Genomic DNA, 18,914 nt, shown 5'->3' on the forward strand with positions numbered 1-18,914 from the left:
CAGATTTACCCATGGCATTTAAATGCCACATTTTCGCTATTACTAGATTTATATCCAAATATCCAGCGTTGCAAATTTTGAGAGTATTCTAGATACTGTATTCTGGTGTGATACATGTTTGCGATATTTCTTTGGTCAAAATCAACCCCCCAATAAGCTGTGTTTTGAAAAGTATGCTTGTCATCCAACATAAACAGTGTGCACCGGGATCATCATTGCTCTGCAAGTACGGTGCCAAATATTGGATTCGTATCGTCGAGGGCATTCAACTGAGTGACAAATGACATGTCTTTATTTAGCAGCGGAAAGGACAAGTCTGGACTCGGCCAGGGGAATGTTACCTGCCTGGCTGCGCTGTGCCTGTTAAATGTTAGTGGCGAGAAAAACGGGCCGTTTTTTTTTTCATTTTTATTTTATTTTTTGCGTGTGTATGAAGTTTCTCCATTTCATTGAGTAAATGGAACTCCGACTAAGTAAGTGGTACAGAAGGAACAAAAGGATGGATCTTAAACTGTGATCCAAATGTGTTCAATGTTTTTTTGTGATGCTAAATAGGTGAATAGAAAAATGCATGATAAATTAATTGGGGTCTTTAGTTAATTGATCTCATTAACTCATTCACTGCCATTCACAAATTTATTCGGGAATTGAAAATATAACATAGAGCGCCATTCCCGAATTTGTTCGGGTTTCATTTTTTCATGCTTGGGTGCCAATAAAGCGCTGGCCATGGCCTCTGGCAATGTTTTTCTTATCCCCAAGGGGGCAGCATTTCCTTTTTTTTCCCATGTGAGCGCTGTGTTACAGCCTCAGCAGTTGTTCAAGTGCTATATAAGCCAATATGTATATACAGTATTGCATTGGATTTTGGACAGCCACCCTCATTTCAAGCTCAAATAACTCCAGACCCATATAACTTAGTAATTAACTTTTTTTTCTAATTAAAAGAAGAAAGTCTAAGGTTTCTAACGCTGTATTGACTGTTTCTGTTGTCCAAAAACTCAATATTCTGTGGGTCCCGGAATTTGATTAACAATGACAAAAACCCTGGCACTGGAGTGGACGCATTTTTGCACATCGTGCTACCATAGAGACGCTAATGAATAGAATCACACACATATTGGAATAAAACAATCAGTATGATGTCATCAATGTGCGTCTCCTTTAATATGTCGTGACACAGACATCGGAGTCCGGTACCTTCACTCGACCGCTAAGATTTGATTGCAATCCGCCATCTCGCTGCAAATATCACCGCTCGACACGTGTGCCCTCAGCTGAGAAGGACAAAACGAAAATACATTTTGTTTATGTTCATCTTGCCGCACATTGTCCCCCACCCCGCGTTGACCTTCACACGAACGTCCACCGTCGTTCACTTTCCTCCCTTCCAATCTGCCACTTTTTCTGATTGCCTTCCCATTTGCCTCTTCATACAAACTCCAAGATTGCTGTCCTGGAAATTCCGCAAGTGTCACAACGCACCGTGACGCTCTCCTGGCGCACACAATCAACATCCAAGCAAAAGGGCCCCGAGTGCGTCTTAGGCGAGGTCACACCCCATGCCTATTTGGCAGCGCGCAGTGGATATGTTTTGGCGCGCGCCGCACACTAGCCCGCGGCGCAGAGCCCAACCCCGTGAATGATGAAAGTGACGATCTGTTGAAAGTTGCCATTCACGGCGGCGTGCTAACACCCTGATGCAGTCTTTTCCTCAGCGTGGATCACCGCAGGAGCATTGCTTTCCCCCCTCTCCTACGTGAGAAGCTCCTGCTTTCTACTTTGTAACGCAGCCAGACTTGACTTAAATGGCATCTTATGAACGCTGACTGCTAGCCAGGCGGCATCCATTTAAATCTGCATTCAAAGGCCTTCGGTGTAGGTCAGCATGCAATTTCAAAATGACCCTCAGATGAATTATCTATTATTCATCGCATGCCCTGAGTGCTGATTCTTTTAATCAAAGAACTCTCACTCCCGGAATCAGGCTTGCACGACCTCACTATCTATTTAAACGCGCGACTTTTTAAACACTCACCGACGCCATCGCGGCCGTTTATGAAGTGTTGTGTTTCCCGGCAGAGAATAAAGTTCCTGCAGTCAGATAAGCGAATGAACTAGCGCTTTAAAACCATTCACTTCCTCTTTCCGCACGCATTGTGTGTCAGTATTGATTGTAAAGCTATCCACTTTGCACCATTGAAATATCGGATTTATGTATTTTTTTTTTCCTAAGCCCGCAAGAACACGTGCTTCTTAATCCTATCTTGCGAATGCAAATAATGCCCCTCTTTGGATTTCGCTTCCATTTTTTTCCGTATCTGGAATTGTATGGTAGTGTAAAATTCATTCACCGCCTAGTCTGACCTCATTCGATCCTCCGTCAGGTTGCTTGTATGAGGAATTGATTGGTCTGATGTAGGCTCTGAGTGAAGGGGGCTCACTGAACTAACTGGCTTTATTATAATACGCTCAAAGGGAGGTTGGAGGTTTTATGTGGATATTAGTATTGACCTGATGCTATGGCAGGCTACCTACGGACTTAAAAAAAAAAAAAAATCACGGAAATTAAATAAAATGAAGGGGAATTGGAGTTCCCTGAAGGAACCGAAACTGGGCATTGTTAATTGTGTTTTCTCATGAGATATGGGCAAATATGTTTGTTTTTTTAAAGGACAACCGACATCACATTTTTCTTTCCTAACTGATATCAGAAAACCGTTTTAGAGCATCTAAAATATCCAAAACACGCAGGCTGATATTTTTAGTCAAATGCAAAACACCAATAAAAATGACTTAAAGTCCACAAAATCTGCAAAAAAAGAGCTGCGAATTGGGCATTTTCAGAAAGGCCCACTCCCAGTTCGTGACGTCTTGCATTGCTCGAATCAAAACAATGGCTTCAGATTCGGAGAAGTTGCTTTCTTGTTACGCATCCAGTTATGAATATGATTCAAATAGTTCTGAAGAGAAAGGTATAATTGTTTAGCAATCGATTAAAGAAGGTCTTCCAGATCATTTTGAGGGATCAAGACTGTTGTGTAGTGTCACAGAAAATGCAGAAGATGGCGCCAGAGCTCTGTTGGAAATTGGTTGATTTTTCACCTTGGAATTGTCAGCGAATATCTAATAGTTGTCTCGGTGTAACATACAACGATTCACCATTGTGTTATTTATGTGTTTTCCTTCTAATTTCACCATTAACACGGATCAACACGAAGTTTTCAGAACAAAGTACCGCAAAATGCATTGAGGTGATGCAAGGTACTACCTTTCTCGCTCAGGGGCGTTCCTTCAGTGACGTCACGTACGGACTCGTCACCAACTCAAAAACAAGACTTTCGGAATATTCAGCGTGAGTCTTAAAACTTAAAATATAGCTATATGCGGTGGAATCTTTGTAAAATACGCTCAGTAGAAGTCATTTGAAGCCATTTTACAAATTATGGACACAACTTGTCCGGAGACGTCGGTTGTCCTTTAAATGTACGACGACTTTGGGAAAATCACAGCTTGTATCAGACCCTGTTAATCATCAATGAAATAAATTCATGTTTTATGTATTTATTCGTGTATTATGTATTTATGTATTTAGTTGTGTATTCATTTATGTATTTATGTATTTATAGTGTCCTTGAGCGTTTTGAAATGCACTTAGAAATTAAATGTTTGTGTTGTAATTTATGTATTTATTTATTTATTTATTTATGTGTGTATCTATGTATATATCTATGTATGTATGTATGTATGTGTGTATTATTTATTTATTTTGTTATGATGTTATTCATGTATGTATGTATTCATGTATGTATTTACGTGTGTATTATTTATTTATTTATTTATTTATTTATTTATTTATTTATTTATGTGTATTATTTATTCATGTATTAGTTTTTATATGTATTATTTATTTGTTTATGTGTGTATTATTTATTTTATTTAATTGTATTCTTTATTATTTAGTTATTTATTCATGTATTTGTTTATGTGTGTTATTTATTTATTTTTCTATTTATGTATTCATTAATTTGTTTATTTACATATTTTTATATGGTGACCATTTTCTTCACACCACCGGAATCATGGATTTTAACGCCTATAGCGCTTTCAGCTATTTCACATCCAGCCACACTTAATCATCTGCATTTGTGAATTCAAAGTGGTGACTTTGATGTGTTGTTTTCCCTTTTTTGAGTCGGCAAAGCCAATTAAAACCTTTGTTGTCTTTTCCTTTTTCCAGCTCAGAACTGTAGCTACACGCTGCACAGTCCCAACGGGACCATCGAGAGCCCTGGCTACCCTTACGGTTATCCCAACTACGCCAACTGCACGTGGGTGATTGTGGCAGCCGAGCACAACCGGATACAGCTGGTTTTTCAAGGATTTGCGCTGGAAGAAGATTTTGACATCTTGTCCATTTACGATGGGCCATCCAGTCCCGGGAACCTGCGGACGAGGTAGTTTGGATGAATTTCTTGAATCTACAAATATAGTTTTTTTTCATACTCCGTTTAGTAAATTGGTCTATTAATCCACTGTGAGACAAATAACGCCTCATCTAATCTAATCTTTCTTCACATTTCAATTGATTGTTTTTTTTTATGTTAAGAATTTTTTTTGTTTTTTTTTTTCTCAGCAAGACTATCCTCGGTAACATTACATTTTTAGTTTTATCAGATTTACTTGCAATGATGAATACTAAAATTGTCCCGCTGATATTTGAACTCTATCACCGGGTTTATTTATTCGCAGTGTAACTATTCAATGAGTGTTTTTGAAATCCCAGCATCCGTGCGGTTGGGAATCTTTTAACCTCTCCTCCGTCATACACCCCCCTGTCCACACACATGCTGACCCAAAGCGTTCAATGTCCTGCAAGCCCTCAAGAAAGCTTGCGTGGAAAAAAAATTGACCCTCGCCGTTTGAACGCCGTTTCTGATTCACAGCCGAGCTCGCAGTCAATGTTGCCTTTATTGACCGCCTCGATGGGGTAAAACAAGGAATTTCAGAGGAAATACGTGTATGGATTTGTGTCGTGCTGTTGTCCTTTTCACCTCTTCTGTGTTAGACCACTTCAGTTTGTTGTGAATAGACACTCCAGTGCAAAACTTTTGTGCGGCCAAATCTGTTGTCTGAAAAATGATATTTTACTCTATTACTTCACATATAAGGCGCATCTTATATGTGAAGTAGTATTGAGGTCTTGCAACTACTGTCACCAGCCACCGACTCCATTTTCCCCTGTCAAAGTAGTTTGTAACCCCAGCCTCCACTGTAGCGCCTTATAATGTGGTGTGCCTTATATTTGAAAAAACTTTTTTTATACATTGAAGGTGCGCCTCATATCTGTAAAACGTTTGAAAATACACAATTCATTGGGGGGGGTGGCTTATTCTCCCGTACACCTTTTACATCGGAAAATACGGTACTCCTATACGAATTTGCTCCAATGGGACAAAAATATCCGGATGTCTTGATCCGAAACGTTTTGAAAAGTCTGCAGATCGATGCCCCAGAGGCCTTGATTTGGTCTATGGAGGCTTCTGGATTTTTCACATGTTTAGAAGAAACATTGCAATTGCTCAGTTGGGCAGCCCGAGAGCCTTTTTCTTTTCTCAAGTATCACAGTGGGGTGAATAAATAGTGGCGGGTGTTTTAGGGGCTTTGCATTAAACCAGTGAAGTGGCATTTTCCTCCGCGTGATTCATTTCTTGCCGGGGCCCTTCCGATATGCTCCGAAATGTTCGTGTTGGATCATTTGCCCGCTCTTTGTGCGCTCTCATTTGCTGCAGGTGCCACGTGTAATTTTCTTCCCATCTCTCTCGGGTCCTTTTCTTTGAATTGTCTGTCACATTCTCACTCGTCTCCCCATGCGATCCTTTTAAAGCCCGTTTCCGGGGCGTAATGTTGTATTTACATCGCCAGGAGTCATCCAAAAATAGCGTCGACTGTCACTACAAAGACAAGAAGGTCCCCGACACCTTTCATCCGTCACTCTGACTATAAACGTCAGGGGTCTTGCCACCCTCTTCGACTTCCCACCCAGGCGCACTTTGGCATTTTGATAGTGACTCACATTTGAGCCACAACCCCCAACACCCTGGTCACTGACTCGAGTGGTCAAGCCATTGCTGTTTTGCCTTGTTATATACGCCGTATCTCTCATTTGCTATGTAGGTCTTCCCACGCTGATTTTTTGTTGTAAAAATGTGCGGGTCACTCTTGGCAGACGTTCTTTACATGTAACAGAAATTAATTTTGATACGAGCAATTCCGTGTTTAAAATTATTTTCCATTTTTTTTATTTAAGCTATCATAAGCATTTTGGTTCATTTGAAACATGCATATCAACATTATTATCATTTTTTTTTTACCGTAATTTTTTTGTAACAGTTGGAAAACTATTAGTGAGCTAGCTTTCTATCTATATGAGTTACTTCTGGGTTGAGTAATTGCTGGCGCCTGTGGCTGCCGATGCTCACCCACAGAAAAAACTTACTGTGAAGTGACCTTGAGAGTTTTGAAAGGCGCTTATAAATGAAATGCATTATTATTATTATAGTTGTGATTGTTCTTTGGTTTATTGTTGCCATTTTAGCTATTGGAGCATTCCTAATTGAGTCTCGAGATGGCAGCACTCAGCACACGCACTTAACCATGTGTATTTATTCACCATGCGGGCCTGACATTATTGATTTTATGATGGAGGCTGTGGGCCGGATGAATTTTGACCACGGGCTGCATTTGGCCGTTAGGCCGCATTTTTTCACGGACTGTACTCCTGCTGCAGAAAAAGAAACAACATATTTTCCAGCAGCGGTTCAAGAAAACAAGCACGACATGTGACTTTTCGGGTCATTGTTATGAGTGAAAGACCATGGTAGCTTATTAGCCTTGAACGCTCCACTCTAAAAAAAAAAAAAAAATCATAAATAGAGTGAAGATGAGGGTCTCCAAGTAACTTTGGTTGACCTTTTAACCTTTTTTTAATGTTGTTTCAGATCAGATTATTTTGGCAAAGCCCAGAGAATTTTATTTGAACATGATGAGGAAGTTTAAATCTCCGAAATGAGAACCTTTGTTAGGTGCACCGTGGTTAAGCAATGGTCGGTCAGTTTGAGCCTGGACCAAAATCAAGATCAGAATCATGTACATTTCACAATTTCATCCTTATCATCGTCTTCTCACATTTCCTTTGCTGTCGCCGTTTATTTCCTTGCTGCTGCTCTCTACTCATCTATGCCCACTGCTCCAAAAGTAAATAGCATCGCTTGGCAACTCCATCAGTCACTATGTCCCTGTTGTCCCTGCCAGATAATCAGATCTTATACCAAATCTTGTTTGGAGTCTATTATTGGTGTTTCGTCCCCCCCCCAAGAAACGAAATGAACATCACAGCGTGTGTGGTCGTAATGGTGGAATGCTAAATTCATAGCTTCATTCCGAGTTAGAGATATCGAAAACGTTAGCCGGCACGGTTGCAAACGCGCTTTGTGGCCATATGAACATTTTTTGTTTTTTCATATTCAGCGGTGGTACTTTTTTTTTGGCTTGGGGAACAAGCAGAGAACGCAATGGTTAGTGGGCGCTAGCGCGCATGTATCTTTTAGCGTAACACGCTACAGCCTGGCTTTTAATCGTGTCTCTTTTGTCTCAATTTTCACACCTTGTTCATTTGATGAATCATAATGCAACACGCTCACTCTCTGATGACGCCTTGACAGACACCCAGGGCATCGCTGAACAAACAGATGGCGCGTCTTTCGCCGGATCACCATCAAAAGCTCTGCCACTTACCAGCTCGTACCAGTCACGCGACTTTCAATCAATGTTATACCCCCCCCCCCCTACCCTCCAGTCTCCTTCCCTGTAATTTTTTTCTCCCTGTGCATTATTGCAAGGTGAACAGACACGCAACCACCATCTCATTTTATTTGCCGGCCTCTATTTGTTTACCGCATGATTAAGTGATATGTCTGCGCAAGGACGGACACGATCTAATGCAATTGGTTGGTGTGGCGTCTCGTTCCGAGAAAAAAAAGCATCTGCATGTTTTTCGGTTCTGTCCGCATATTTGATTAATAATAATAATACAGTTAATTTACAAGCGCCTTTCTGAACACCCAAGGACACATTACAATAAAAACAATACATAAAACAATAAAATCATGAATAAAACAATAAATACTAAAACAGCAGATTAAACTTGACCATGGAAGCAAGTTTAAACAGGTGGGTTTTGAGGTGAGATTTGCAAGTTGGAAGTGAGTCAATGTTACGGATGTTGGGTGGATTGGATTGGATTGGATTGGATTTGCCTTTATTAGTCTCACAGTGGAGAAATTTACATTTCACAGCAGCAAAGTGATGAAAGGAATGAAAGTAGAAAAAATAAATACATGAGCTGCTGGAAAGGCAGCCACTCTCGCGAACTCTGGAAGTGAGTTCCAGAGTTTGGGAGCGGAACGGCTGAAAGCTCTGCACCCCATCATGGTGAGACGGGCAGAGGTCACACAGAGGTGGAGGGAGGAAGAGGATCCGAGAGCCCGAGAGGAAACGGAGATTTGAAGTAGGTCGGACAGATTGCGGGGGGCAAGGTTATGGATGGCTTTAAATGTAAATAGAAGTATGTTGAAATCGATATGAAGTTTAACAAGGAGCCAGTGGAGCTGTTGGAGGACAGGAGTGATGTGGTGAAAGGATTTTTAGTGATGATCCGGGCTGAGGAATTTTGGACTTTATGGAGTTTATGGAGACATTTTTTGTATGTATTACGCGAGCGCCGATAAATTGTCGGAATTTCTGGACTCAAATCTGGTGATGGTTACTAAACATCTGAGGTCGTTTGAAGTAGTGCAGGGGTGTCCAAAAGAGGCCAAATTTGATGTGTTAAAATGTAGGTGGAGGCAACCTTGGCTGACGTTCTTTACATATAAAAGCAATTAATGGAACATTAATTTCAGCTAGCCAGTCTGTGTGCCATATTTGCTTATTTATTTTAATTTCAGCTGTTTTGGTTCATTTGCAACATGCATATCATCATTGGATTGGATTGGATTGGATTTGCCTTTATTAGTCTCTCAGTGGAGAAATTTACATTTCACAGCAGCAAAGTGATAAAAGGAATGAAAGTAGAAAACCAAAATACATGAGCTGTTGGAAAGTCAGCCACTCTCGCGGCACCGTCTTGAAGTCAAAAGAACAAAAAAAAGACAATCTATTTTTGTCAATGGATGCTGCAGCTGTGTGTTTGCTTTCAACATTTAGCTTGTCTCACATTTCCTGTGCCATATAAATCTGCTTCAATTCCAAGCCACATTGAATTTGAATATTGACATTTTTTAACAACGTAATCAACTTTTTCTGCAACAGTTTAACAGAAGCAATTGTTTTTTGTTGATTGTCACATTTTAGAAATAAAAAAAAACATTAAAAATAGGTGGACTCATTCAGTCAATGAATCTTAGACTAATTAGCTATTCCTAATTGAGCCTCTAGATGGCAGCACTTAGCACATACAGGTAACAGCGCTACTGCCCAATGTATTCATTCTACATGTACGCCACAGATTATTGATTTTATGACAGTCTGTGGGATGGATGAAAATTGACTATGGGCCATATTTGGCCCCCAGGCCGCATTTTGAACATTTTCCTGTAGATGGTAACCATGCATCCTTTAATCATATGAAGTAGCGGAAATCTTGTAAGCAGAAACGTTCCATTCCAGCGGGGGTGGAAACCTGTCATAGGCACGTCATTACAACACGTGGGAGCTGCGCCGTTCAGTATGTCCCATTTACTGACCTCCTTGAACTGACAGCATATGCTCGCCGCGTTGCCTTGCGGGAGACGAGAGTGCTGACCAAATGCATCTGGCACCACAGCATTGCGACAAACTGTTGATGAAGTGCAGGCACCACTTGCGACTCACTCACTGACCAGATGATGCTCTGCATTGGGTGGGCGCATGTGTGTGTGTGTGTGTTTTACTTCTTGATATCAATCTTTAATTATGGGCACTAATACTTGCTAAAAGCGATGACTGGTTTGATAGATGGGTAGATGTACAGTGTGATAAATGGTTGTAGGAAAATGGATGGATGATGGATGGAAGGATGATGGATGGATAATGGAGGGATGGATGATGGATGGACGGATTAGGTGGTTGAATGGATGAATGGATGGATAGATGGATTCCGGCACACACCCCCTCAGCTCATCTCGCCTCCCCCACTGTCCCTCTGGAGAAACCGCTTCGTTAATGACTCGGCTGCAATTCGTCTCTCAGTGGGCGCCGACTGCTTGATTATCTCGCCATCAGCACTTCGCACCATTGACGTCGCGGGGTTGGAGGGAAGAGGTCGGGGGGAACTCACCCGACGCTCAACCGCCGCGTTCAAACAACCCGGCGATGTCACGCAATTATGAATATTGAGGAGCCGCCGCGTGCGACGGTCGGCCGCTCGTGATGGAGAAAGAAAGTAATCCTTTTTTTTGTAATGAAAAGTTCTTTGCAACATTGATGAGTTGCGCAACAGGCGGGGAGTCTTTGAGTTTTACAAACTCTTCTCGCCTGCAGCTACAATCAAATTCACCTTTTTTGCTGTGTGAGTGGTGCCTAATTAAAAAATATATATATTTTCATCCATCCATCCATTTTCCAGACCGTTGTATCCTAATTAAACATTTCAAATACAGAAAGAAAACCTGCAGTACCACAAATGAGTAGTCTTAAAATATTTTCCTAATTTGACAATTCTGGCTTGAATTTTATCACTAACATCAAAAGCTAAAATGCCGGCTTTGGGCCAAGTTACTTTTTTTTACATAAAAGTTGCCCTGACATGGAAAGATAAGAAGACAACCTGGACTAATTGGTTACAAATGTCATTTTATAAGCTGTAATAATTAAATAACGTGAATCAAGATGCAACTCCAACATCTTCAGTCAAGTTTAAAGCTTGTGATGAGTCACCCAAATGCACTCTAATTGAACTGCGCCTTTTTTTTTTCAATTTTGGGTATTATGATTCTATATACCGTATTTTCTGGAATGTAAGGCACACCTAAAAGCCTTGAGATTTTTTCCAAAGCTGACCATGCGCCTCACAATCCGGTGCGCCTTATGCATGGAAAATGTTTTACAATGTGTCATTTGTTAAAGGTGAAACATATATTCGAGAAAATACAGTACATATTGTTGGTAATAACCAAAGATGCATGTATATATGAATTACTTCTATTGGTCATCTAAAGCAGGGGTGTCCAAAGTCGGTCCTCGAGGGCCGCCGTCCTGCCTGTTTTCCAGCTCTCCCAGGAGCAACACACCTGATTCAAATGATCAGCTCATCAGCCAGCTCTGAAGCAGCATCAAAATGGTTGATGATTTGAATCAGGTGCTTCAGAGGGCTGGCTGATGAGACTGCGGCCCTCATGACCGACTTTGGACACCCCTGATCTAAAGCTATATGTCTTAGTGTTTTGTAAACAGTATAATGGACTGTTCTTTCCCAGAGCACCAAAAATCCATAGCTGCACACCACCCCCTCAGCTCTCCGCCCCAGAAAATACACTCTCTCTGTGTCTGTGTCTCATCTCACCTATCATTTATTGGCTAATACCTCCCTTCCACTTGGCCATCAAAACCCCACTGCTTGGTCTATTTTTCAATGTATTTTTTTTCTTCTCTGCTCTCCTTGCCGGGAAATCAGCTGTTTCAGCACTCCGTTACTGTTCTATCTATCCTGGGAGCACACGGACAAAAAACTGCCAAGCGATGGGCGACACCAAAAGGATTAACACCCCCCTTTGGCTGTTGTCCGTTCCCAGCTGTTAGCGCGCATATATTTCCAAAGTAGACGTTGCAACGAGCTGGCTTGTGTGAGTGCAAATGCAAATGGCGGCGCTGGTTAATGAAGCAGATGATGATTCATCTCCTCATGGCTGCAACGTCTCCATTCCTGTCGTCCGACTAGCGGCAAGCCCTCATTATTACCATCTCACCCATGTTTCTTCCTCCGCCGTTATCATCCGGTGTCCTCCCCGGTCCGTCAGTCTTTCGTCTCGCGGGTGGTGAAGGGATAATTGGAAGTTGAGGCTCTTCATTGAGTCGAAACTGAAGCCGGTCGGGTGGAAACTTTCGACTCTCTCGACACGCACGAGCACCTTATATTTGAGTCACATGTTACTGAATCTGCATACAATTGGATTAAGGTGTGCAAACCAAGGAAGGATTAGTGGAACCTGCCATTCAAGAGATTTATCTTAAAGCAAGTTACATTATTCTGTACACTACAACACAATGTGTGCAATTTTCATCCATCCCCTTCTGTCATAAAATCAATAATATCTGGCCTGCATGTAGAATGAATACAGTGGGCAGTAGCGCCGTTTCCTGCGTGTGCTGACTGCTGCCATCTAGATGCTCAATTAGGAACAGCAAAATAGTAGATAAATAATTGAATGAGCCCTTCGATTTTGTAAAATAGTGATTTTCTAAAATGGTGATTTTCAAAAATGGTGATTTTCTAAAATGGCGATTTTCTAAAATAGTGATTTCAAAAATGACAATTTTCAAAAATAATGTTTTTTGAAAATTATTAATTTAAAAACTAGCGATTTTCAAAAATGGTGATTTTCGAAAATGAACTAAAGTGTTTAAGCGAGATGAAAATAAAAATTCAAAAATCAAATATGAAACGCAGAATGGCTCGCTGATATTTATTGCTGTTATATGTAAAGAACATCCCCCAAGATTGCCCCACCGTACATTTTTAGCACGACAAATCTAACCCCCTTTGCAAAAATGTGGACACCCCTGGTCAACATGCATATGCTAAACAGCGCATGCCTGTTCATGCGTGTTCTGTCATATGCAACAATAGTTCAACCTGTCATACAAAAGAGAGAGTCATTTACGGTGAAGTCAAAAAAAGATAAACCGCTGCAGTTATTCATGACATCGGAGTCGGATGAATGTGTTAGAAAAATGAGATGTGCTTTCCTGTGGCGAGCTTTGGGATGCTTTGCCCATGATGGACCCCGCATTTGAATGCAACTGGCATCACTCGCCTTCTTCCACAGACGAGCGGTGTAATCACGATAACAATGCGAAGTATCATCCATTGTCGGTATGGCGGCGCATGTGTGCGAGCTTGTTTTTAATCACTGTACTATGAATTAGCGTCTTGCGTCGAAACAATTACCAGAATCTCATCATCATACGCAGCCCCAACTTAAAACGGAAGACGATCTGCTCTCTGAATTGCTATAAAGGGAACGGGCGAGGCCAAAGCACACCGATTGCCTTTTCCGGGGCAGCGCGCACTCATTAAAAGCAATTATTGAAATATAATATTCAATTTCTAGCTTCCTTAAATGACACACGGTAGACCTTGAGCACAACAATGTAAAGCGCGATTCAATAAGTCATAAAGGAAACATAAATGTCGTTATTCTACATTCAAGCAAAACAAACATCGCATCTATCGTCGCTTCAGCACCCGCCGTTTAGTTTTGTTTTGTTTTATCCACTCGAGATGCCGTAACACTCATGTCGCTAATCTCATTCTGCTTCTTTACTTTTTCTAAAATCTTTACTTTTGTTTTCCCAGTCTGCTGTTGGGTACATTTTATTCTAAATCTCAGATTGGTTTGGGTTGTGACAACGTTTCTGAAAAGCTGATCGAATACAAGCCCAGTCGTCAGGCTCCGATGTCTGCGGAACTGGGCTAATTTTTTCCAAGCAAACATGGTGAAGCAGCAATGAGCTGCTGTGCCGCAACGAATGGAAAATGAAGCAAGACTAAAAATAAATTGGTCAATGAACATTTAAATTAAATTAAATTAAATTAAATTAAAGCTTTTTTAAGGAGCGTCTGTCAGAAGCATGGACTCATCTTCTCTCCCGTTATAGCAAAACATATTTTCGATTCCATTTTACTCCCACGTCGAAAAACGTTCTGCGTGGTTATTAGAGATGTTTGTTGACTCTGGGCCTGACATTTTTTTTATGTGTGTCTAGTCAACTGTTTACTCATTCTTACACCGTGTCCGATTCGCTGCATGATTGTCCGTGCTGGGGGGGATGAAGAATCTATCGAGCTTCTTCATCTTGAGGAGTTGTCATTTCAAATTGCCTCTGGGTGATTCAAGGCGTCATTAAACACAGACACGAGGGTGCAGGGGGGGGGGGGGGTTGTGGTGGGGTGGTAGTTAGACCCAAATGTGTCATGAAACAGCTGGTCAAATTCGTGACATTGCAGCCAATTTTGTTTGTTGTTGATTCAAAAATGTCGGATTGTGATAGTTCCCCCCGCCCTGTTTGTTTCTTTTCCAGGCTAACCGGGTTCCAGCTGCCATCGCCCATCGTCAGCACAGGCTCGATGCTCACTTTGTGGCTACTTTCAGACTATGCAGTGAGCGGCCAGGGATTTAAAGCATCCTATGAAGGTAACATTCCTTCATTGTTTCCCATTAGAAGAGAAAACGACGCTATCGATCATCCCCGGCGACCGTTTTAAAGAGATGGTGCTAAACGGGGGTGGGGGGAGAGGGGAACACTACCCAAGGGCGAGGAAAAAAAAAGACTTGTGTTATCTGAAGATGGCTTGTTGAGGTTGGGGGGGAGTCCTTCGTTCGAGCATCTTTGGAGGCTTGAAGACCATCATGCTTGTTTTTCATTTATTATTTTACATGCTAGCAAAAAGTCCAGTGTGGATTGAATTGGGTGATAACATGGAATCACAAATGAGTTTGGGTGTCTTTTTTCGTCAGCGGGTAATGTATCACTCATTCTTCTCTATCATAAAATAAAATCACTTCATTTCCTTATTAATTATTCTGACAGGCCAAAATATATCACCGGCTCGGTTTTATGAAACAGCCTGTCAGATTTCTTCTTCGATTTTGTGCATATTTTTTTTTTCCTTATGGCATTTGCATTCTTTGATGGATTTGGACACTGAAATAAAAATATCTTTTAGTCCCAATGGAATGTAAGAGAAAAAAAGATGCGGCCCATTTAAGGTGATTCAAGTAAAGTAAACTGAGTTGGCCACGTCCTGCATTTCTTAATGACTTGTATATAAAAAAAAATACATCATGACCAAATATTTGGAATTGATTGATCTCCAAAGTGTTCCTTGCAGGTTCCTAATGAGAATATGTTGTTACCATGACAACCTTCAGACTCATGTTTTTACATTTTTTTTTGGGTATCTGTGTCTGTTTGGATGGGTGCATTGAAGCATCGCATGTTGCAAACGAGACCTGATTTATGCACCAAACGTGCATAAATCGGAGATATTCATTCATGGTGGCCTCGCAGCCGTATGCCCTTTTTTCTCTCTATACCAACAATGAAAATGCGAGTTTGTTCAAAAATGTTATTTTCATTCGCCAGCATTGCTTCCTGTGCAAGCAAGAGAGATATTTTCAATATATCCTGCCGGGCAACAAACGCTCATTCGCATTTGTCACTTGCAGGCATTTGTTAGATGTAACGAGAACTCAGTCCAAGAGATGCGTCAGTTTTCAAGACATGATATGATTCGGGTGTAATCAAGCGATGAAGTAAAACGGCATTGTTGAAAAATGCTTTAATATTTGAATAGGCTCGTTTTCGGGTTATTGTGTGTTTTTTTTTTTTTTGCCTTTCCTTCTGGGCTTTTTGTTTGTTTTCGGATGGATGAACCGGAAGCCTGAAACGGAAGCCTGAAACGAATGGTCGCCGACGCTTGAGAGCATGCGTTCGAATCAAGTGAATGCTTGGTGTTTTAGTGTCGAAACCGCTAAAGCGAATTGGACAAAAATAAAATAAAATAAATGTCATTCATGTGAATCTTTGACTGGATGAGTTTGCAGAATGCACAAAACGGTGTCCACGTCAGAGAAGTAAGTTCGTCTCTACCGGTGACTTGATAGATTGAAATGGATTCAAGCTCAGGGAGTAGCGGTGTTCCAAACGGCCCCTGTTTTATTCATACGATCCAAAGGAAATGCAAGTGCAAGCAGATGTTTGAGTTTCTGCTGAACACACGCCGTTATTTCCGCAAGCGACTGTCTGAGCTTGAAGTGCGTGATTGGCAAACGGGGAGATTGCTTTGGTCCGGCATGATGCATGAGCGGAAGCCGCGAGGTAAATCGGCTTTCCTTCACTTCACTCACAAACCAAAGTGAGGTTTCCTGAATGTCAATTTTGAGGTTTGAATCCTTGAAAGATGCTCGGTACCACCTACCGTTACCATAATGGCTGCGCTTTGAGAGTTCCGACCCTGCGCGCAGGACGCGCTTGCGGCTAGTGTGCATAAAGCGTCATAGTCAAGAAGTACGAATCCTAGTTAAAATAATGGAGGTGTGAAAGGCTGACCAAAAGGTAGATGAGGGTGACTCATAGTAGTGAGAGCGAAGAGGAGGTTAGAAGCCCGGCGGCACAGTTCAGGCATCATTATTCCTGCACAGAGCTTCCTGCACTGTCCTCTGCAGCCGAACATTTTTTTTGTTATGTATTTATTTATTATGTATTCACAGTGTGTATTTATTTATTGACTTATATATTTATTTATATTTATTTATTGACTTATATATTTATTTACTTGTGTATTTATTTAGTTAATTATTTACTCTTTCATTTATTTATATATTTATTTACTTGTCTATTTATTTATATATGTATTTATTTGGGTATTTATTTAGTTCAATTCATTTATGTACATTTATTTATTAATCTATGTACTTATGTATTTATTTACGTGTGTTTATTTATTTGTGTTTGTATATTTTATGTTTATTTATATTTATTTACATTTATTTATGTATTCATTCAAATCGATTTTCTCCCATTCAAGATTGCTCTAAGTTATCGCTTTTATCTGTTTCTTTTCTCTCTTTTTGATATGAAAAAACACACAACAAAGAGAAGAGGAAAATTATTTTTTCCGTTTATATATACACTCCATTCCTTATCGTACTCCATCTTGGCACCTCCAAAAAAGTTTGCGTGTGCATTCAGTCATCTTTTTTTTCCCTCCCTTTGGCACCAGCGTACAGTCCAAAATCGGCAACTTTACTTTTGTAATTAGAAATCCCGCTTGACTTGTTGTAATAGTAGTGCGTCGTTATAGTACAATGACAAATTAAAAAAAAAAAGCAACATAATTTAAAAGACACATTTTTCTTTTTCAGCCAATCTCTTGTTTTATAACCATCATTCTCAGGCAATATGGCACTCATTTTCTTGTAAATAAATGTCCCGTCTGTCCTTAAACAATTTCTTTCACTCTTTATGCTCATCTAATTTCCCACTTTTTTTGGTCATCCTTCCTCCTACGATCTGTCTGTCTGTCTCTCCCCCCTACCCCAAGTCACCCTTTTCTCCCACGTGTTTCTCTCTGCACAATCCCAGTTTTGTGTGGATTAGTGGCTGTATTGTCTCCATATTAGATTGTCATTGTTTCAAACTGGGATGAGGCAGCCAGAACTTCTCACAAATCAAAACTCGCCCAGCAGTTTGTTGGGTTTATATTAGAAATGCTTCAGAGTCGGTCGGGCTGGAATGATAAAGCAGCAAAAATCAAAGCCATTGTTGAATGAACACCTCACCGAGAGTGTCAATCAATTGTCATGGTAGGCTGCGTCTGCAAGACCTCGATTAACGATTTAGGTGACAAAACCCCTTTTACTTTGTCGTGTTCCATAGCTGGTAGGCTGTCTTCATTAAGAAATGCACATATGTTGTAATCATAGGTTTCCATTAAGTCAACATGGTTAATTGAATTACATTGAATTTAATTTAATTACATGTACTGTATTTTTGTGATAGAAGGGTTTCATCTAGGATGAAAGGAAAAGTGTATAAAACAGTGGTGATACCAGCCATGATGTTTGGACTGGAGACAGTGCCACTGAAGAAAAGACAGGAAGCAGAGCTGGAGGTAGCAGAGCTGAAGATGTTAACGTTTTCTTTGGGAGTGACCAGGTTGGATAGGATCAGGAATGAGTGCATTAGAGGGACAACTCATATTAGAGGCTTTGGAGAGAAAGTCAGAGAGGCCAGACTGAGATGGTTTGGACATGTCCAGAGGAGAGAGAGTGACTATATCGGGAGAAGGATGCTGAGCCTTGAACTGCCAGGCAGGACACCGAGAGGAAGACCCAAGAGGAGGTTTATGGATGTGGTCAAAGAGGACATGAAGGTAGCTGGTGTGAGAGAAGTCAATGCACAAAACCGGGATAGATGGAGAACATTGATTCGCTGTGGCGACCCCTGAAGGGAAAATTCGAAAGGAAAAGAAGAAGAAGACTGTATTTTAATTCATTTTAATTGTATTGTGTTGGATCATTTATTTATTTATTGTGCATCCTTTTGGATATGGCAACATGAAACGTGGCAACAGAACATTTTTTTTTTTGCTTTGTTTTTCTTGGATCTGGTTTGATTTCTTGCATTTTGAGCCCAGAGGCATTGTGCAGTCTCTCCCAACACTAAACCCAAATCCATCCGACCGTCACATAAGTTATGGTTCCCGATAGCGTCACGGGTAGTCACTTCTCCACTCGGACCGATTCGGAATACCAAATCCGGAAAGTCTATTCGTCGACGGCAACATGGCCGACTTTGGTAAACCCCTGTTTATAATTAAGCAGCTGCACAATAAATCCAATTAGGATTCCAGCCGTGTTATCTTCTGTGATTAAATACCCAGATGGTTATGAACAGGAACGGGTGCATTTTCACTCCGTCTATAATTGATATCAACCATCGGGGTCCTACTTGGCTGCACCCTTTAATCATTTATCCCGCATAGCAGGTCTTCTCTAATGCGTAGTTGTTCATCAGCAAAGAGTTATCGATCAAGCATCTCTGTGTCCCTTATCGACGTGAGACTTGTTATCCAGCTAAATATCAAAGGT

At 40.9% G+C, this 18,914-nt stretch overlaps 1 protein-coding gene across 1 annotated transcript in view; it reads left to right on the plus strand.

Annotated features, from left to right (window-relative positions):
• Nucleotides 1-18,914, plus strand: part of csmd2 (CUB and Sushi multiple domains 2) — a 111,523-nt gene that overhangs the window by 10,080 nt on the left and 82,529 nt on the right. Inside the window, exons 2-3 of the mRNA XM_089023129.1 lie at nt 4,241-4,457; nt 14,341-14,453. Coding sequence (XP_088879255.1) covers nt 4,241-4,457; nt 14,341-14,453 — 330 coding nt within the window. The remainder of the gene's footprint in view (nt 1-4,240; nt 4,458-14,340; nt 14,454-18,914) is intronic.

This window comes from Hippocampus bargibanti, linkage group LG20 (assembly GCF_051943395.1).
Source record: "Hippocampus bargibanti isolate YZ-2025 linkage group LG20, ASM5194339v1, whole genome shotgun sequence".
Lineage (NCBI taxonomy): Eukaryota > Metazoa > Chordata > Actinopteri > Syngnathiformes > Syngnathidae > Hippocampus > Hippocampus bargibanti.